Here is a 21446-nt window from a genome sequence, read left to right as displayed (position 1 = left end):
GGTCAAACTCATGTTTGTAGCTTCGAGAACACTGTCCCACCATCTCGTCCTCTGTCGTCCCCTTCTCCTTGTACCCTCCATCTTTCCCCACATCAGGGTCTTTTCCAGGGAGTCTTCTCTTCTCATGAGGTGGCCAAAGTCTTGGAGCCTCAGCTTCAGGATCTGTCCTTCCAGTGAGCACTCAGGGCTGATTTCCTTAGGAATGGAGAGGTTTGATCTTCTTGCAGTCCATGGGACTCTCAAGAGTCTCCTCCAGCACCAGAATTCAAAAGCATCCATTCTTTGGCGATCAGCCTTCTTGATGGTCCAGCTCTCACTTCCACACATCACTACTGGGAAAACCAGAGCTTGAACTATACGCATTTGGTGCATAGCTGTGCACAACCCTCCCAGATTTGGAGATACTGCGAGCTCATCTCTAACTTGGTTTTGCAGAATTAGTGAGAGGACTCCGACGCAGGAATCCCCTCCTTTGTTCCCAATGTACATCTTTGCTCCCCCATCCTCCTGATTGGCGGCCCCACATCCGGGGGCGGGGCTGGCGAGGGAGGGGGCGTTGCCCCGCCCGGCCAATAGGGAGGCGGGGATTTGCATGAGCCCCGGGAGGTGGGCGGGGCTCGGGCCGGCCAATGGCTGCCGAGTGCGCTGCCTGCCTGCGCTGGGAGAGCCGAGCCTGGCAGCAGCGGCGCCCATGGGCGAGAAGCGGGTGCTGTGCGTGGGGCTGGTGTGCCTCGACATCATCAGCGTGGTGGAGAGATACCCGGCCGAGGACTCGGACACCAGGTACCCCCTGGCAGAGGTGCCCGGGCACCCACCAAATGCCCCACGAAGGGGCAGGGCACCCCCCCACTTTGGGTGCCAGGGCCATGCACGCTGCCTGGCACCACCGCCCTGGGCACTCCTGGTCTCGGAGCGAGCTGGCATTGGGGAAAGATGCCCGGCTCCCCGCGGGCGGGCGGCTGGCTCCGCCTTGGCACCCGGGAACTGGAAGGCGCCCGGCCTGGAGACGCGCCTGGTGCCAGGGGCGGGCGGGCGGGCGGTGGGCGCGCGGCTTCCCTGTCCCGGCTGAGCCCCGTTGGAAGGGACCCCCGGGGGTCATCTAGTCCCGCCCGCTGCACTGCACCCGGGACAGACGGCCTTCCTTGCTTTCTTCCTTCCTTCCTCCCTGGCTGGCAGGTGCCTGTCGCAGCGATGGCAGCGCGGGGGCAACGCTTCCAACACCTGCACCGTCCTGGCCCTGCTGGGCGCCCCCTGCGCCTTCATGGGCTCCCTGGCGCCCGGCCACGCAGCAGAGTAAGTGTCGGGGGGGGAGCCTTGTGGGTCTCCTTCAGGGGAGGGTGGGCGAGGCCACGGGCCCTTTGCCCAGCACCCTGGCAAAGGAGGCAGCCGGGTGTCCTTTGGACTGGGGTCAGACTAGATGACCCGCTGGGTCCCTTTCAGAGCCACAAATCTGTGATGGGCTCCTTTTCTTGCAGGATCCATCCATCCTCTTCCTCCTCCAGGGAAGTCAGGGGCCCCAGGGTGGAAGCCAGTCTGGCGTGGGCAGGACTTGGGTGCTGGTCCCATCCTGACCCCTGACGCCCTTGCCAAGAGGGGAGGGGAGGGCTGGGGAATTTCCACTCCTAGATTTTTTCCAGAGCCCTTTCCCTACTTTTAGTAATACATTGTCTTCTTACATTAATAAGTAGCACGATAAATGAACAGCCAAGTCTTACTTTAATGAGTAAGTGAAGCCATTTAAGGCTTTGCAGCTGGCAGGTGTTGGGGCAGAGGGCAGAGTCAAAGAAGGGATCCCGAGGGTCATCTAGTCCAACCCCCTGCAGTGCAGGAATTTCAGGATCCATGACAGTAGAGAATATAAGGTGCTGAGTCAAATGGCAGTGAAATTCAAGAAGGGCAGCCTGTGACAATTCTGTATCAGTGTCTAGGACTGACAAGTGTTGAGTAGTGGTTAGAGCAGCGCCTCTCCACCTGGGAGTCCCCAGATCTCGTTGGACTACAACTCCCATCACCCCTAGCTAGCAAGGCCAGAGCTCAGATGATGGGAGTTGTAGTCCAACAACATCTGGGGACCCCCAGGTTGAGAGCCGCTGGGTTAGAGTGTCAAACCGTGACCTTGGAGAGCAGGGTTCGAATCCCCTGTCAGGAATGAAGGTCACTGGGTGACCTTGAGCCAGCTTAACCTACCTCACTGTTATGAGCAGTGCTTTTTTCCTTAAAAAAATAATTTTTAGGGGTATTCTCATTCTCCTTCTCATATTGAAATCCTGCCACTTAATGAGGCCAAACCTAGATCCACAAAATATTTAGTGGTATGTGTCCCCCCCCCCCCCGATAAAAAGCACTGGTTAAGAGGATGAAATGGGGGGAAGGAGAACCGAGGGGAACAACTTGAGGTCTTCGGGAGAGAAAGGTGGCGCAATATGGGGAGCCCAGCAGTGGCCCCTTTCCAGCAGCAGAATCATCCTGCAACTGCATTTGGGCCTTCAGGGGAGAGGATCCTTTGTGCATGAACAGAGATGCTCCATTCACTTGGCAAGCGAAGGCTGATTGCATTAGCAGCAACTGCTTCTGTGTAAATGGTCACTCTGTTTACCTGAGGTCAAATGTGGCCGCTCCACTCAGGTGTCCCAGGCATGTCCAACTTTCAACAGACTCAGATCTACTAAAAACCGGCCGTCATCTAACAAAGTTCTTGAGCTTTTTTGGGGGGGGGGGTGTCCCACGATCTACCACAGATACCTGCCAGTAGATACATTACTGTATTTTAATATTTTGTTGGAAGCCACCCAGAGTGGCTGGGGAAGCCCAGCCAGATGGGCAGGGTATAAATAATAATAATAATAATAATAATAATAATAATAATAATAATAATAATTTATTATTATTATTATTATTATTATCTACCTGTTGGACATCCCTGATGTATGCAAATCGGACCTCACACCTTGCCATTTTTTCTACACCTGGGTGTGAACACACCTGCATCAGACAGAGTGAGCTCTTGCCCACAAAAGCTTTATCCACAATAAAAATTTGTTCCAATGGCATAGTTTATCCCCCTGCACATTTATTTGGAAGTAAGTTGAATTGTATTTTATTAGGGTTACTCCCAAGTAAAAGGCAGCCTGCGCTTCTATCTGCTTCCTCGGTTGTTTTCTTCACTCGCCTGGCCTCAAATTTCATTTCATAGAACCAAAGAATCGGAGAGTGGAAGGGACCCCCAACGGTCATCCAAACCTCCTTCGATTTGAACCACTTTCGACAATTAGAAGTACTTTTAAGATACTTATATAGTCCTGAGATTTTTTTTACAGCATGTGAAGTTAACACTACATACTTGTACGAAATATGTGTCATCTGTACATGCTGGAATCAGATCTCTTTAGATTCAGGGGGACAGAAAGTTTCTCAAATCAAAACATGCCAGAAAAAAAACCCATTGCTGATTTCTGACCCCACCATCCATTGCTGGTTTTGAGGAGCAGGGTCAGATCCTGGTGCTGTGCTGGGCGGCTGAGGGAGAGGCACAGACCCCCAGCGGGCTCCAGGGCCCACAGTTTTCTTCCAGGCAGTGGCTGGATTTCCCTAAGAAGTTAGTCGGCTGAATTCAGCTCTGAGAACCAGTTTGAATGGTAGGACTCCAGTCTGCAAAATGGGGAGAGAATCAGCCTGGGAGAAGGAGGCCTCATCCTATTCCAGGGGGTTGGACTAGATGTCTCCTTGGGTCCCTTCCAGCTCCACAATCTAGTGATTCTATGAGATGTGGCAGATGTGGTTATTTAAGAAAGGATCCCTTAAGAGTCCTGGGACTCTGCTCTGGGTGTGTAAAATATAAAGGCCCACGCACCTTCCCTGGTCCTTCTGAGCATGTGCAGAGTTCCTTTAGCCACCACACAGCTGGATTAAAGAGCGAAGGGCAGCTGCTTTCCAGGTGTGGAACATCACCCAAGAATTACAAGCCCAGACGCCTCTTGCATTGAGAAGCTGAATGTAAGTATTTGAGTCTTGCAGATCTTGAGAAATCCCTCTGTCGCTGCCTGCTTGGACCCAGAGTTTTATGGGAAGGTGAAGCTCATGCTCCCCTCACGAATAAGACAAAGGCTTTGCCCCTATGTACCTGCAGGAATCCTCACCCAGTTCCTACCTTCTCTATGAGACACTTCTGCTCCCCAGCAGAGATTTTGCACTCCGGGCTCAGGGTGGATTTGGGGCCCTCTCTCATGGACGTGGGTGGTGTTGTGGGTTAAACCACAGAGCCTTGGGCTTGCCGATCAGAAGGTCAGCGGCTCGAATCCCCGCAAGGGGTGAGCTCCCGTTGCTCAGTCCCTGCTCCTCCCAACCTAGCAGTTCAAAAGCACGTCAAAGTGCAAATAGATAAATGGGTACCACTCCGGCGGGAAGGTAAACGGCGTTTCCATGCACTGCTCTGGTTCGCCAGAAGCGGCTCAGTCCTGCTGGCCACATGACCCGGAAGCTGTACGCCAGCTCCCTCGGCCAGTAAAGCGAGATGAGCGCCACAACCCCAGAGTCGGCCACGACTGGACCTAACGGTCAGGGGTCCCTTTACCTTCATGGGCCAATGGCGCCTGCAGCTCCTAGCACTCTCTAGGCCATGGGTAGGGAAACTAGGGCCCAGGGGCCGGATCCGGCCCAATCGCCTTCTAAATCCGGCCTGCGGATGGTCCGGGAATCAGCGTGTTTTACATGAGTAGAATGTGTCCTTTTATTTAAAATGCATCTCTGGGTTATTTGTGGGGCATAGGAATTCGTTCATTTCCCCCCCAAAAATATATAGCCCGGTCCCCCACAAGGTCTGAGGGACAGTGGACCAGCCCCCTGCTGAAAAAGTTTGCTGACCCCTGCAAGTCTAGGCACCAACTTCTGTTCCCAAGCAGTGGGAGAGGAGCGTCCTTAATAATAAATAATAATAATAAATCTTATTTATACCCCGCCCTCCCTGGCCAGAGCCAGGCTCAGGGCGGCTAACACCAATAAAATCACAGTAAAAGCATAATGGGGGGGGAAAGAGGGGGAGACCAATTTAAAATACAGGTTAAAATGCAATTTAAAATGCTGCCTCATTTTAATAGTAGCCCATAAATCAGGACCGTAAGGGGAGGGAAACATAAGGGTCAGACTGAGTCCAAACCAAAGGCCAGGTGGAACAGCTCTGTCTTGCAGGCTCTGCGGAAAGATGTCAAATCCCGCAGGGCCCTGATCTCTTGGGACAGAGCGTTCCACCAAGTTGGGGCCAGAGCTGAAAAAGCCCTGGCCCTAGTTGAGACCAATATAACCACCTTGCGACCTGGGACCTCCAAAATGTTGTCATTTAAGGTCCTCTGCGGGGCGTACCGGGAGAGGGGGTCCCGTAGGTACGAGGGTTCTAGGCCGTGAAGGGCTTTAAAGGTCAAAACCAGCACCTTAAACCTGACCCTGTACTCCACGGGGAGCCAGTGAGGTTGGTAAAGCACTGGATGAATGCGATCCCACGGCAAGGACCCCGTAAGGTAACACACATTCTGCACCCGCTGGAGTTTCTGGGTCAGCTTCAAGGGCAGCCCCACGTAGAGCGAGTTACAGTAGTCAAGCCTGGAGGTGCCCTTCGCGTGGATCACTGTGGACAGGTCAGGGCGAGGAAGGGGGTCTCCAGCCTCTCTCACCCTCCCCACCCCTAAGGGGACTCCTCTTCTCTGCCCACCCAGCTTCGTCCGTGAGGATTTCCAGCGCTACGAGGTGGACCTCGCCCACGTGGTTCCGCGCCCGGCGTGCGCCCTGCCCACCTCCATGGTGATCAGCAACTCCACGACGGGCACCCGGACCATCCTGCACGCTGCAAGGTGCTTAGGGTGAGGGGTCGTCCCCCCCGGGCCACAGCCTCTAACCTCCTCTTTCTCTCCCCTCCGCTGCCCCCAAGATTCATCCTCTCCGACTTCCGCCGCTACAATGTGGATGTCTCTCACCTGGTGAGGCAAAGCCGGGGGGAGATGCCCTGCGCCATCTGTCTCGTCAACTGCCACAACGGCTCTCGGACGGTCACTCTCTATGACATGTAAGGCCAGGCGGGCAGCTGCCGCCCCCACTGCCAACTCCCCACCCTGCCACTGGGTGGCGCCACAGGGCTCCCTCTATTTATTATTCCCAACTAATATTTATTGAATTGGCATTGCACCCTTTGCCCAAAGACCTCAGGGCAGTTCGGGGCATAAAGATACAAGATGGGGGGGGGGAATGAAATGCATAAGCAAAACCTTGCCGGCTGCCACAGGGCAGGCAAGCTGTCATTCATCCCAGGGGGTGGGCATTGACCCAGCTTTTTCTAGAAACTGTCCCAACCCTTTTATCAATTTGATAAGATTTGTATGGTGCTTAGTTTTGTAAACCGCTTTGAGGCTGCCATTTTTATAATCCAGCAGTGGACATTCGGGCTGTGAACGTGATCCGTGTGGGATCCACGTTCACAACCTGCAGTGTTTGCAATCCGCAGCAGCGCATCTGCACATGCGCAGGTTTGCGATTCAGTGTTTCTGTGTATGTGCAAAGCATGATTTAGCGCTTCTGTGCATGCGCGACCGGCCAAACCTGGAAGTAATCCGTTTCGGTACTTCCAGGCGGGTGGCACTGTGGGTTAAACACAGAGCCTAGGGCTTGCCGATCAGAAGGTTGGCGGTTCGAATCCCCATGATGGGGTGAGTTCCCGTTGCTCGGTCCCTGCTCCTGCCAACCTAGCAGTTCGAAAGCACGTAAAAGTGCAAGTAGATAAATAGGTACCGCTTTGGCGGGAAGGTAAACAGTGTTTCTGTGCGCTGCTCTGGTTCTCCAGAAGCGGCTTAGTCATGCTGGCCACATGACCTGGAAACTGTACGCCGGCTCCCTCGGCCAATAAAGCCAGATGAGCGCTGCAACCCCAGAGTTGGCCACGACTGGACCTAATGGTCAGGGGTCCCTTTACCTTTACCTAAAGTTCTGGGAGGGATGCAGGTGGCACTGTGGGTTAAACCACTGAGCCTAGGATTTGCCGATCAGAAGGTCGGTGGTTCGAATCCCCACGACAGGGTGAGCTCCCGTTGCTCGGTCCCAGCTCCTGCCAACCTAGCAGTTCGAAAGCATGTCAAAGTGCAAGTAGATAAATAGGTACCGCTCCGGTGGGAAGGTAAACAGTGTTTCCGTGCACTGCTCTGGTTCGCCAGAAGCGGCTTAGCCCTGCTGGCCACATGACCCGGAAGCTGTACGCCGGCTCCCTCGGCCAATAAAGCGAGATGAGCGCCGCAACCCCAGAGTCGGCCACGACTGGACCTAATGGTCAGGGGCCCCTTTACCTTTTACCTAACCCGAAAAAACGCAACCTGAATGACTGTACCGTATTTTTTTGTGTATAAGACTAAGTTTTCCCCCTAAAAAATAATGTCAAAAATTAGAGGGCGTCTTATACACGGATGCATCTCCCCCCCCCCCCCATTTTCTTAAATCTGAGTCCCCCAAAATAAGGGGCATCTTATACATGGGGGGCATCTTATAGACAGAAAAATACGGTAAATGAGAAATAAATTGTCAGGAGATCTAGGCAAGGTGCGTGAGAGCAAAGGGCCAGCTCAATGTCACCTTCTCTCTTTCTGCCCCCTCCCCCTTCTTATTCTTAATATTAATCATTAATCTTGGACTATTAAAGTGCAAAGTGCATTTGATCATTAATAGTAGAAAGGTTACTTCCTTCCACTTTCCCCCCTAGCAAGCCTTTTTCTTGAGATTTTAACAGCTGCACCACAAGGAAAAGAAGCTCAGTTTTGCAGGCCGATCTACTCAGGTGCAAAGCTGCAGTGGCTGAATTTCTTCTTGCCCCACAGTTCCCAAAGGCAAGCTGCCCAGCCCCCCCCCCTTGCTCAAATCCTCTCTTCCCATTTTACAGACTGGAAGCACTGAGGCCGAGAGGCCTCTGAGGAATTGGGCGGCTGAGCTGCCAAGACCTCCAGCTTCCCTCTCACGACTTTACTTATTTTAAAACTACTTTTAAAAAATCAACCAGTTACAGTCGGGGGGGGGGGGAGTATTTGACCCCCTGCTAAATTTGCCCGTTTGCCCTCCAACGAAGAAATGACGAGTCCATAATTTTAACGGTAGGTTTATTGTAGCTGTGAGAGACAGAATAACAACAGGAAAACTGGACATGGGAAAAGTTTTTAAAAATGGTCTAAAATCCTCCCCTGTCCCCCTTCCCCCCCCAAATAAATACACATCAAAGTGATCATAAATGGAACTTCATTTAATTCTGATCCCTTGAGCCACACCTGTGGCCAAGCGGCCTGAGACTTGTCTGCACCCTCTGGCTTACGGCCCGATTCAGAGGGCTGCGATTTGCTTGAGAAGCCTGAACCATAGCTGTCAACGTTTCCCTTCCTTTAAGGGAAATTCCCTTATTCCAAATAGGATTCCTCGCAAGAAAAGGGAAAAGTTGACAGCTATGGCCTGAAATATAGGGACGCAGGTGCCGCTGTGGGTTAAACCACAGAGCCTAGGACTTGCTGATCAGAAGGTCGGTGGTTCGAATCCCCGCGACGGGGTGAGCTCCCGTTGCTCGGTCCCTGCTCCTGCCAACCTAGCAGTTCGAAAGCACATCCAAGTGCAAGTAGATAAATAGGTACCACTCCGGCGGGAAGGTAAATGGCGTTTCCGTGCACAGCTCTGGTTCGCCAGAAGCGGCTTCGTCATGCTGGTCACATGACCCGGAAGCTGTATGCCGGCTCCCTCGGCCAATAAAGCGAGATGAGCGCCACAACCCCAGAGTCGTTCATGACTGGACCTAATGGTCAGGGGTCCCTTTACCTTTATGGCCTGAATTGGAGTTGGAATGCTCCCCCCCCCGCATTCCTGAGTGGCGCCACCCAGTGGGAGAAGAGGGGAAAGCACCGCCATGCATGCCCAATAATTCTTGGCAGATTCACCTGATAATTCAGCCCAGATGCAGCAGCCAATCATCTCCCTCAATCCGTCCCTGATCTGCCTTCCTGGTCATTGCCTGGTCTGGAGGGGGGAGCAAATGGGGGCTCTTAGGGGCAGGTGGGGGCAGAGGAAGGCGGGGGGGGGTTTGTTCCCTCCCCTTGCTTTTTGGAAAGCGGGGTCTGGTGTTGGGAGGGGGCAGTGACTGTTTTGGGGAGAGAAGAGGGCTGGGGAGGGGTCCCTCCTTCTGCCCCCTGGGACCCCCTCCCCAGATGGAGACATCCGCTGGACTTGATCCTTGGCCCCTCTCAGCTGAGCCCCGGATGGGGTTCTGGCCGGCCTTTGCTCAGCGGGCAGGATCCGCTGCTCTGTTAATCATTGAGAAGGTTCCTCTTTGAGGCTAGAGGGCTTAGAGCCAAGTGTTAACCCTTTGCAGTAGGTGCCTCTCCACCCCCAGCGCCCCCCCCCCCCAGTTTTCAGTGCAAGGGACTCATGGAGCAAAGAGTTCAGAATGTGGGAAGCGTCTGGCTGCTGCAGCCGGATCAGGCCCAAGGAAAGTCCTCCTCCAGGGACCTCCCGGATCCCCCAAGAGGAAGCCTACTGGGAGGGAGGGGGGCTGCTGGGGGGGGGACACAGTCCTTTCCTGCTGGGATCTTGTGGCAGGAAGAATATTCTAATGGTAAGAGTCGTATGACAGCGGAACAGACTCCCTCCCAAGGTGCTCTAGCAGCCATCTGTCAGGGGATCCTTGAGCTGTGATTCCTGCATTGCAGGGGGTTGGACTAGATGACCCCTGGAGGTCCCTTCCAACTGGGCAGTTCCCTGACTCTGCAGTCACTTGTAGCTCTTGACCTTCACGTTGTTGGTCTGGCTCCCCTTTTGAAGTTGGTGGCCATCACTGCCTCTACAGGAGAGGAAGAAGAACGTCTCTCTCCCACCTCCTCCCTGCTCTTTGGTCAACCTGTGTGGTGTCCTCATAGCCCTCCTTGCTCACCTCAGATTCATGGAGGAGGCAGGGATGCTTCTGAAGACCAGGTGCTGGGAACTGTAGGCAGGGAGAGTGTTGATCCTGCTTGCCGACTCCATGGGGCCTGAGGGGGCCCGAGCCCCCTCAAAAATTCGTTTGGGGGGGCTCTGCCCCCCCAATAATTTAGGAAAATTATTACCGTATTTTTCCCTCAAAAAGAGGAAGCGGCTGCTTTCCTGCATTCTGCCTCAGGGTCTTACTGCCCACCCTCCTCTGTTTCCTTGCTGTGTTTGCTCAAACGGAACAAAGAGCAGGGAAAGCCGCTCCCCTCCAGGCAAGCAGAGTGTCGTCTCTGTGCTCCAGGAGGGGGAGAGAGAGAGAGAGAGCGCCAGCACTCGGGAGCTGGCTGGCTTGGGTGGGTAGGTGAGGGAAAACTTTTGCCTTCTTAGCCAGCTGCTTCTCTGCACAGCCCTCTCGTGCTCCTTGTCCGTTCTGTTTTTCCTTCCCTCCCCACTTAAAATGTGGTTTAAAAGCATGGATCCACATGGATCCTCAGGATCTTTGCATTGGGTCACCCCAAATTCACCATCAGATCACATAGCATGTCCATGGCTACAGCCTGCCCCCCCAAAATCACGCACCCACTGTTGCCTGGGGCTGCAGTGGTGCAAAAATGTGGTTTAAAAGCATGGATCCACATGGATCCTCAGGATCTTTGCATTGGGTCACCCCAAATTCACCATCAGATCACATAGCATGTCCATGGCTACAGCCTGCCCCCCCAAAATCACACACCCACTGTTGCCTGGGGCTGCAATGGTGCAAAAACGTGGTTACAAAGCATGGATCCACAGGGATTCTCAGGATTTTTGCATTGGGTCACCCCAAATTCACCATCAGATCACATGTCTGTGGCCACAGCATGAAGCACAAAAATGATACATCATTAATATTCACCACCCATGGCGGCAGCCAATCGGCTGCCGCAAAGGGCGGGCCCTCACAGGTTCACTTAAGGTCGGGGCAGCCCGGGGCTCGCCCCTTTCGTTCCCCCAGCAGCAGCGGTTTGGAGGTCTTGGGCCCCCCCAATATTTTTTATAAGTCGGTATGGGCCCCCCCAATATTTTTTATAAGTCGGCGCCCCTGCTTGCCGGTTTCCCGTCAGAACAGGATCCCGGACTAGATGGGCCCCTGGCCTGATCCTGCAGGCCTTTATTAGGTTCTTAGACTAATGCTTCTTCTGGTTGTCCAAATGTGAGGGTTTAGGCCACAATGGTAGAACTGTTGTGTTTGACGGGCCATCCGACTCGCCCCCTGCAGTACAGGAACTGCAGGCTCAGAGGCAGCCCCTGAATAATGTTGAGTCCAGCTCTTTGGGGCTGTGCAGATGGAAGCCAGCACCTTGGAAGGGTCCCTGCATACAGTGGTCCCTTGGTTCTCAAAGTTAATCCATTCCAGAAGTCCGTTCCAAAACCAAAGAGTTCCAAAACCAGGGTGCACTTTCCCATAGAACATAATGCAAAATGGATTAATCCGTTTCAGACTTTTGAAAACAACCCCTGAAACAGCAATTTTAACATGAATTTTGCTATCTAACAAGACCACTGATCCATAAAATGAAAGCAATAATCAATGTATTGTACTATAAAATAAATAAGACAGTATTGTAGATGATAAAAATTTAAATTATTTTTTCCCCTCACCTGCACTGATGATAGTCGTTGCTTGCTTTTATCCATTTCCGCAGTCACACAATCAATCAATCAATCAGTAGCTGAACTGTGTTCCACACAGTCACAAAAACAAATTAACTGGAAAATCCTCAAAAACAAAAATGCAAAATAAATAGCAAAAACAAAAGCGCCAAACTCAATCCGTTCCGGAACTCTGTTTGACTTCCAAAATGTTCGAAAACCAAGGTGCAGCTTCTGATTGGTGCAGGCGCCCCAGAAACAATAGCCGACAGCTGCATCAGATGTTCGGCTTCCAAAAAACATTTGAAAGCCTGAACGCTTACTTCTGGGTTTTCGGTGTTTGGGAACCAAGTCCCTACTGTACATGGAAGGAGATCAAAGTGGACAAACCTCATTGCAAGATCAGCCTTGCATCCGAGACACAGATGGACCCTCCATGCTTTTGAGGCAGAGGGCTTCTTGATAGGACCCTGGGGTCGGAGAGGAGGGGCCGACTATTGCCTTGATGCCCCCTCCACACCTGGGGGGCCCGTAGGGAGAGGGTGTCTGGCTGCATGCACCCCACCAGTTGGGCCTGGCTTGTGCTGCAGTGGGAGGCCAAGACAACAACATCTTCCTTTGTGCTTTTTAATCAATGACCAGATCGGGGTCTTCAAGTTGTTCAAATGAATAATCTCGGGGGGGGGGAGGAGGCTGTGAAGACATTGCATCTCATAGACCTTTGTAACCCCCCCCCATCCCACCCTTCCGCCTTCTCCCTGCCACCCCCAACCAGCAACCTGCCAGACGTGACGGCGGCTGACTTTGAGCAGGTCAACCTGTCTCAATACAAGTGGATCCACTGGGAGGTGAGTGAAGGAAGCCCTTGCTGGGGAGATGGGGGGGCAAGAGGGGGGAAGGGTCTTCCTGAGTTGCAGGTGCCATGAGGAGTTGCCATCGGCAGGAAATGAAGACGGGAAAGTATAGGTGAAAGACCTACATTGGCTTCCAGGACGTTTCTGAGCACAATTTACAATGTTGGTGCTGACCTTGAAAGCCCTAAATGGCCTCAAGGGCCCAGTAGACCTGAAGGAGCGTCTCCACCCCCATCATTCAGCTCGGACCCTGAGGTCCAGCTCCGAGGGCCTTCTGGCGGTTCCCTCGTTGCAAGAAGCAAAGCTACAGGGAACCAGACAGAGAGCCTTCTCAGTGGTGGCACCTGCCCTGTGGAACTCCCTCCCACCAGATGTCAAAGAGAACAACAACTACCAAACTTTTAGAAGACGTCTGAAGGCAGCCCTGTTGAGGGAAGCTTTTAATGTTTAACAGACCATTGTATTTTAATACTTTGTTGGAAGCCGCCCAGAGTGGCCGGGGAAGCCCAGCCAGATGGGCAGGGTATAAATAATAAATGATTATGATTATTATAGGTGGCCATTGATAAGTTCTCAACACTCGCCATTCGCACACAGAAACAGCTCTTGGGAACAAGACTTCCTGTGAGCCTGTAAACACATGCAGGGATTTTGAAAACAAGACCACTCACTCCGCAGGCGACAGGCCAAACCTGCCAAACCTCTTTGCGAAAGGGGCTTCGTGTCACGTTTGCAGGGCCTTGATTCAGGGATGGCCCCTTTAAAGTCTGTTGTTACCGAATCTTAGAGTCGTGGGATTACTAGGAGGGGGGCACTAAGAGTCAAGGAGGGGGTCCCTGGTGCTGGAGCTATCCATGACCTATCAGAATTCACTGGCATCACTGGATCAAGTTGATCAGTTTTGTCAACTTAATTAAACTCAATAGTTTTTAATTGGATTTTGAATAAATGTGCAATCATTCCCGTTTTGAATTTTATTGGGTTTTTCTCCTCTGTAGTGCCTGATTAATGCTTTTTAAAAGGTGGGGGTCACTGGGAGTGACCTTATGGAACCAAGGGGGCAGGGGCCCAGAAAAATTTGGGAGTCCCTGCCCTTGAGGATGCCAGCTCTTGGCCACTCACCCTCTGGTGCCCGGAGGGGTGGCATTTCCAGGCAGTCTTCATGGGCAGCCCCACGGGAAGGGCATTGCAGTAATCTAGAGCTCAGCAGAGCATGAATGCCAGGACTGTTGCGGCCACCTTCTGGTTGTGGGTGCAGCTGTCCTGGCCACGGACGCTCCCTGGGATGCCAGGGCGAACTTCTGCCTCCCTCTGCCTCCCCACCTTCTCCCTCCCCCAGGGCAGGAATGCCTCTGAGCAGGTGAAGATGATCCAGCGTGTGGAGGCCTATAACAAGACCTGCCCACCGTCCGACCGAGTGACCACGTCCGTGGAAGTGGAGAAGACACGGCCAGAGATATACCAGCTCTTCGGCTACGGAGACGTGGTAGGAAAGCCTCTGTCTGGGGAAGATGCCAGGATGATGGGGCAGAAATGATACAATACGATAATCTTTATTGTCATTGTCCCATACAGAACAACGAAACTGAAAAATCTACATCAGACATTCAAAAACCAACAAGCCTGCTATCCCAGCTATCCCAACCTGGTTAGCCCCCTAAAAACTCTAATACCCCATAATATACTCACATAGAGACTACCTTAAAGAGTAAAAGTAAAGGGACCCCTGACCATTAGGTCCAGTTGTGACCGACTCTGGGGTTGAGGCGCTCATCTCGCTTTATTGGCCGAGGGAGCCAGCGTACAGCTTCCGGGTCATGAGGCCAGCAGGACTAAGCCGCTTCTGGCGAACCAGAGCAGCGCACGGAAACGCCGTTTACCTTCCCGCTGGAGCGGTACCTATCTACTTGCACTTTGACGTGCTTTCAAACTGCTAGGTTGGCAGGAGCAGGGACTGAGCAACAGGAGCTCCCCCCTCGCGGGGATTCGAACCGCCGACCTTCTGATCGGCAAGTCCTAGGCTATGTGGTTTAACCCACAGCGCCACCCGCGTCCCTTATAGAGAGACTACCTTACACTGCATTTAAAACCAAAATTGCATTTGGATAGAAACTGTTTCTCAGGCGGCTAGTCCTGGTCTTTATAACCCTGGACCTTCTTCCAGAAGGCAAAAGCTGAAAGAGATCATTTCCGGGGTGCGCACTATCTCTGCAGCTTTCTTATGGCACCTGGAAGCGTAGATTTGATCCAAGGTGGGAAGAGGGCACCCAATTCTTCTCTCCGCAGTCTTGACAACCCTGGACAGCATTGGTTTTTCCCTGGCCGTGCAGCCCCCAAACCACACACACAGACCACAAACAGCCCCCTGACTTCGGAGCAGGAGCCCCCATTCAGGGTCAGGGCTTGGCGGCACCTCCCTGGCGCTGCCCAACGTTGCCCAGGTCCTTTGCCCAGCAGCCTCCTCTGCACAAGGGCAAAAGCCTCTCAGCACCGCAGCTGCTGCTCTGCCGACTCTTGCACAGAAGAGGCCTTTGGCTGCGGAAGAGGCCTTTGCGCAGCTCCAAAGAGCCACAGGCTGGACCAGGCAGCCCTCCTCGCCCGGTGGTCCTGGGGGGGGGCAGGCTCCTCCATACTCAGGACGTCCTCCTTACATGGAACGGACTCCCTTGGAGATTTATAAGATGGGTGGACATCTGGCAGGGAGTCTTCAGTTGTGGTTCCTGCATGGCCGGGGGGGTTGGGCTTGTTAAAGTTTGTGGGTCGTAAATCCTTTGACCCAGTGGGCATAGCTGTCAACCGTCCCTTATTTGGCGGGAAAGTCCCTTATCCCAGCGCCGTGTCCCGCTGCTGTCCCTTATTGATGATGTCCCTTAAATTTCCCGGGTTTCAAAGGAAGCAGCTCCTCTCCCTCCCTCCCTGCCGGCCAGGGAGGAGGGAGGCTCCAGCTGTGTTGCTTGGCTGCGTTGCTCACCCAATAAGGAGTCTAAGAATGACTGGGGGGTGGAGCTTGCATGCCTTGTGCCAGTTACATCAGCCGCCTTGCCTGGGGACTCGCCTTTGCTCAGCGCTTCCCAGCGGAGAGGTGACGGTGGTTTTCCTTGCTGCATCCCCTTTGCCGGGTTGCTGCGCTGTGGGAACCACCGCTTGAGGCTTCGTTTGGCTGCTGGCTGGGCTTTCTGCCTTTGGCTCGGAGGGGCTCAGAAGTTGAACATACCTGTGCCCCTTGGAAAATCCCTTCTTTTGGCTGCTGATCCCTTATTTTTGAGGCTGCTGGTCCCTTATTTTCAAATCTGTAAGTTGGCAGCTATGCCAGTGGGTCATGCAGGAACTGTGGCTTTGTGGTGTCTTCAGTAACTCGGCTCGACACCAGTGCTTCTAATCTAACACTCTTTATTTAGAAGGATAACAAACAGAAAAGAGAACCTACAGAATCTAGCTGCATGCTTGCAGCTTTCTGTCTCTAACAAAACCGAAACTACCTCGCTCACATTCTCAGACACTCTGCACTCAGAGAGAGCTCAGCCCACAGGAAAATGCCCGGATTATATGGGCAGTGCCCAGTTAATAACAACACCTCCTGGGAGTGTTAACTCTCAACTGTGTTAACTCTCAACAGGGCTGGATGACCCCTGGGGGTCCCTTCCAACTCTCCCGCTCTACGATTCTGAGTTCTGCTTGTGAAGCCCTGCCTGGGCTGAGCAGCAGGAAGGCAGTGCTGCCCAGGGGGTGGAGGACTGACCTCTGAACATGAAATGAGCTCTGCTGGACCAGCATCCTGTTCGCCTCACAGTGGCCAAATACCCCTAAGACCCCAGGAGTCTAGACTGCCTCTGGAACTGGAGGCTCTGCCTGACAAGCCTAGCTGCTGGTCAGTGGGGTCCCACCTAGTCCAGCCTCCTGTTCTCACCGTGGCCGACCAGATGCCCATTACGGGAAACCCACAAGCAGGATCCGAGCACGAGAGCAACCCTCTCCCTTGCTGCCCCTGGCATTCAGAAGCATCTCTGCATCCTGGCAAGTGGCCACTGAGAGCCCCTTTCTCCCCCATTAGCCAATCCTCTTTTAAAGCCGTCCCGGTAGGTGGCCATCTTGTGGGAGGGAGTTCCACAGTCTAACACTGTGCTGCAGGAACGAGTCCTTTCTGCATCTTCCAACATTCATCTTCCTTGGGCGCCTGGGAATTCTAGTGTTATGAGAGAGAGACCAAGAGGAGAAGGTGACTCTGGCTTCTCTCCCCCCCCCCAGGTCTTTGTCAGCAAGGACGTGGCCAAGGCCAGGGGCTTCTACTCGGCCGCCGAAGCTGTCAAGGGGCTCCGCAGATATCTGAAGCCGGGGTAGGTGGAGACCACCCAAGGAGAAGGGGGCAGGCTGGATTGCCTCTGGGGTGCCCCTCAGCCCCCCTGCCCACCCTCTGGCATGGGAGGGGAACTCGTGCCAACTCCAGCATCTAGATTTAATGGCCACTGGCCCTTCGGTGCTCTGTGGGAAATGCCAAGGGGGCTGCAAAGAACTTAGGGGAGTCGCTAGAACATGAGGCTCTTCACCTCAGGGTCGTGGGGTCAAACCCCATGTTGGGCAAAAAGGATTCCCGCCTTGCAGGGGCCGGACTAGATGACCCTCATGGTCCCTCCCAATTCTACAGTTCTACGCAACGCTCCAGAACTGCTCCTTATTCTTCCCTCCATCTTTTCTTTACAGAATGTTTTTATTTAACAAAATGTATCTACGCCGCTTGCCCTAAACCTTGAAGACTCCCAAGCGGTTTGCAAAAAGATGATCTTAAAATGTTCATTTAGAATATCCATATCCATAAAATATCCGTAAGTCACAGGGAACCAGGCAAGGGCCTTCTCAGTGGTGGCACCCGCCCTCCCACCAGATGTCAAAGGAAAACTACCAGACTTTTAGGAGACATCTGAAGGCACCCCTGTTCAGGGAAGCTTTTAATGTTTGACAGACTATTGTATTTTAATATTTGCATTTTAATATTTTGTTGGAGGCCGCCGAGAGTGGCTGGGGAAACCCAGCCAGATGGGAGGGGTATAAATAAATTATTATTATTATTATTATTAGAGCAAACATTAAAAATGAGTTACGGTACATTTTTAAAAAAAATTACAAAGCAACTTCTGACACTTGGGGTTTCTGTTTTTTCAGCGCCACCTTATTTAAAGTGGTTGTAAGTTGTTTTACATAGTGCTTAATATGTTTTTCAACACTGCAACCTGCCCTGGAACCTTAGGGTAAAGGGTGGATGATATTATTATTATTATTATTATTATTATTATTATTATTATTATTATGCCATTCTTCTTGCTAAAATGACCTGTGAAGCTGGTTTGCAGGATGGGACTTCATCATCCTGGCTGCTGGGACTTGGCGGACCCCCCCCCCAGGTTCCCCCTCCCTGGGTTGAACCAAAGAGGCCCTGTTGAGCCCAGCTCCCTTGGGAGAAAGAACCAGGCCTTTTGGAGGTGGGGAGGGTGTTTTGGGGGTGCCCCCATTTTCCATCTGCCCCCTGGGCCTCCCCACCCAGGCACCTGCGGGGTCTCTGTCCCAAGGCTCAAGGCTCCTTCGTCTTTCTCCCCCAGAGCCACCCTGGTCTGTGCCTGGGCTGAGGAGGGGGCTGACGCCATGGGACCGGACGGGGTGCTGGTTCACTCGGACGCCTTCTCCCCCGAGGTGGTGGTGGACACCTTGGGTGCTGGGGACACCTTCAACGCGGCCGTGATCCTGGCCCTCAGCAGGGGTGAGTCGCGGGGGCTTCTCTCCTCCTCCCTGTCGCCCGCATGTCCATATCTCCCCTTTGTGATCTGTTCTGCAACCTGCTCATCAGACATGGGATCTACGGAGAGATCTCCAGGGTCTGCAGCAGATTGCCATGGGATTCAGACTTTCCATCAGTTTTAACTGTAGGAGCAACAAAGATGCTTGCCCAAACCTCTTCTAAATTAGGCTCTGCAAAGAAGAAAGGGATTTTTTTTTTGGGGGGGAGACCAGGACTGGAATTGGGGGGAGAAAATGAGTCTCTGCTTTGCTTTGCTTTTGTTTCTTATGAATTTTGCTTTGAGCTTTTCTTTGCTTTCTTACACGTCTCTTGCTTTGCTTAGCTTTCTGTGATTCGATGAACCGTGTGATGCAGCAACAAGAAAAGTGAATGCTATTCTCAGCTGCACCAGCAGGTCTAGTGCCCAGATCAAGGGAATTCATAGTACCCAGTGGCGCCAACTTGGACCCCAGATTATGGGTGCCCAGCGACATGTGCAACATAACGTGAGATCGTGACTTCATGTTGCAGCGCCTGGGAGCCCCAGAAGGCTTACAAGGCCCCCCAAGGCCTCAGATATAACTTCCAGTTCCTTGCGGGGCCCCAGAAGTCATGTTGGAGGCCCTGCGGTGCGGGCGCTGAGCACCCACAATACAATTGTAGGTGCCCAGGGCCCCCTGGAGTTGGCACCAGTGGTAGTACCACTATTCTGCCTTGGTCAGAGTCCTGTGCCCAATTCTGGGTGCTACCGTTTAAGAAGGATGTTGGCAAGCTGGGAGGTGGGCAGAGGAGGGAGACCAAGAGGATGAAGGGTCTGGAAACCAAGCCTGATGAGGAGTGGTTGAAGGAGCTGGGTATGTCTTGCCTGGAAATGAGGAGACTGAGAGGAGACAGGAGAGCCATCTTCCAATATCTCAAGGGCTGTTGCATGGAAGAGGGAGCAAATTTGTTTTCTCCTGCTCTGGAGGGTAGGACTCGAACCCATGGCTTCAAGTGACAAGAAAGGAGTAAGCCGGGTGGGGCAGGTGGGGTGAGGGGGCGGAGGTGGGGGCTGGTCTGCTGCCCCACGGGATGGGGCCAGCAGAACCCAGAATCGGGGCCCCTGGCCTTAGAGCCACGGGTGCAGATCCTTCCCTTTGCACTACACCTCCGCACAAGGAAAGCCCCTGGGGAAAGGATCCGGGGGTCTTGGTGGACCCCAAGCTGAACCCGAGCCCAGAGGGTGATGCAGCAGCAAAAAAGACCAGTGCTGTTCCAGGCTGCATCTGCAGAAGTCGAGGGTCCAGATCAGGGGAAATCCGAGTCCCGCTTGATTCTGGAATATTGTGTCCAGTTCTGGGCACCACAATTTATATTGGATATTGACGAGCTGGGAGGTGGGCAGAGGAGGGAGACCAGGATGACCCAGGGTCTGGAAACCGAGCCTGATGAGGAACGGTTGAAGGAGCTGGGTATGTTTAGCCTGGAAAAGAGGAGACTGAGAGGAGACAGGAGAGCCATCTTCAACTATCTCAAGGGCTGAACCATGGAGCAAGCTTGTTTTCTGCGGCTCCAGAGAACTGAACCAGTGGATTCAAATGACGGGAAAGGAGATTCCAGCTAATCTTTAGGAAGAACTTTCTGGCTGTTAGAGCCATTTGGCAGTGGGGTGGAGACGTCTGAAGGTGGTGCCCCCTCCTTCATGAGAGCTTTTTCAACGGTGGGGGGGTGGCTGCCAGACAGAATTTCTTTAGCTATGGTTCCAGCATTGCAGCAGGAACAACTAGAGGAACCTTAGGGGACCTTTGCAACTCTTTACTGTAATTCTATGATTCTCAGACTGTGAGTTCAGTTCTGGTAGCCCAAATTCCTGGGGCAGCTGAGCATGGACAGAACATGTCCCTTCATTCTGTGCTCTGCCCCCTCCCTCCTCCGACCACAATTTTGCGCTTGGTGGATCTTTGGCTTCTTAGCAGAAAAACAAGTACCATATTTTTCGCTCTACAAGACACACCCGACCGTAAGACGCACCTAGTTTTAGAGGAGAATAAGGAAAAAATATTCTCTGGTTCTCTGCGCAGCACCCCTTCAGCAAAGCGGGAGGAGCAATGGAAGGGGCAAAGTCAGAACAGCAAGAGGGATCGCTGCGCAGCGAACCCTCTTGCTGTTCTGGCTTCTGGGATAGCTGCACAGCCTGCATTTGCTCCATAAGATGAACACACATTTCCCCTTACTTTTTAGGAGGGAAAAAGTGAGTCTTATACAGCGAAAAATACGGTAAAACTTGCATGCCCTGAATTCTGCCCGCCCCTAATAAAGAGTAGCCCTGGAGCCTGGGGAGAGGGGTCTTGCTGCCTGAACCCCAGGGCACCTCTCTGCCTCAGAGATCAACTGACCCCTCTCTGTCTCCCCCCCCCCCTCCAGGGAGACCCCTGGCCGAGGCAATCACCTACGGGTGTCAGGTGGCCGGACGGAAGTGCGGTGTGCACGGCTACGATGGGATCGTGTGAGCTGCAAGCAGCAAGCCATGTCTGCCCATCTTTTCTGGGGACCTTCATCAAGCCGTGGACCAAAATCACACAACCCCCCTGACTCAGCGAGGAAGAAGCTGCTGCTTCTCTGAAAGGTCCGGAGGGGCTGGCAGCCAAAGCTGGTTCCCTGCTGTGCCCGGGCCGCCCGGTGTGTCCTGGCTGGGCCTGGATCTGGGGAGAGAGAGAGACGTGCCCGCGTTGCCTCTTTGCAAAGGCCGATCAATAAAAGGCTTGGACCAGTGGCCTCTGTGTGGAAGCCCCACCTGTGTGGGTAGGGTGAGGGGGCAGGATGGAAAGGGCTGGCCTGCCCCAGATATTTTATTTATCTCTTCCATTTATATTCTGAGCTCTGGGTGGCATGCATGGGTCTGCCCCTCAGTTAATCCCTGGGAAGCAGCTTAGGCTAACAGTCAGGGCCAGCCAGCTTCGTGGCTTCATAGATTCGAACCTGAGTCATAACCTGACACTGCAAGCACAGTAGAGGGAGAAGCACAGACTGTGGGGGTTGCAGAAGAGGGAGCCCAAAGCAGCAAGGATGGAGCAATGCGGGGGGGGGGGTCTCTTCTGCAGCTGCAGCAACACTCAGGACGGGTTCCCCCAAGGGTGACCCACAGCAAGGGGGGAGGGAAGGAGCTCTGTCCTGCCAGGCTGGAGAAGAGATTGCATAACTTGAGAGAGCTGAGGAGGGGGCCACCAGGTCCTACGAAGAACTGCTGGTGG

At 53.2% G+C, this 21446-nt stretch overlaps 1 protein-coding gene across 4 annotated transcripts; it reads left to right on the top strand.

Annotated features, from left to right (window-relative positions):
• Positions 1-654: 654 nt before the first annotated feature.
• Positions 655-20968, top strand: KHK (ketohexokinase). Of its 4 annotated transcripts, none has more exons than XM_081904377.1 (8): positions 655-783; positions 1177-1293; positions 5918-6052; positions 12371-12443; positions 13789-13935; positions 16695-16783; positions 18041-18198; positions 20620-20968. In XM_081904377.1, exons 1-8 carry the CDS (start codon positions 692-694, stop codon positions 20703-20705), a joined length of 897 nt encoding a protein of 298 aa, XP_081760503.1. In that variant the 5' UTR covers positions 655-691; the 3' UTR covers positions 20706-20968. The 4 variants fall into 4 exon arrangements, with proteins under 4 accessions (XP_081760503.1, XP_081760504.1, XP_081760502.1 ...); XM_081904378.1 differs by lacking the exon at positions 5918-6052 and adding an exon at positions 5706-5840; XM_081904376.1 differs by lacking the exon at positions 5918-6052 and adding an exon at positions 5706-5849.
• The last annotated feature ends 478 nt before the right edge of the window (positions 20969-21446 follow it).

This window comes from Podarcis melisellensis, assembly GCF_964234715.1.
Source record: "Podarcis melisellensis genome assembly, chromosome: 3".
NCBI classification, from domain to species: domain Eukaryota; kingdom Metazoa; phylum Chordata; class Lepidosauria; order Squamata; family Lacertidae; genus Podarcis; species Podarcis melisellensis.
The sequence above is the reverse complement of the archived record's forward strand: the minus strand, read 5'-3'. Positions and strand labels throughout refer to the sequence as shown.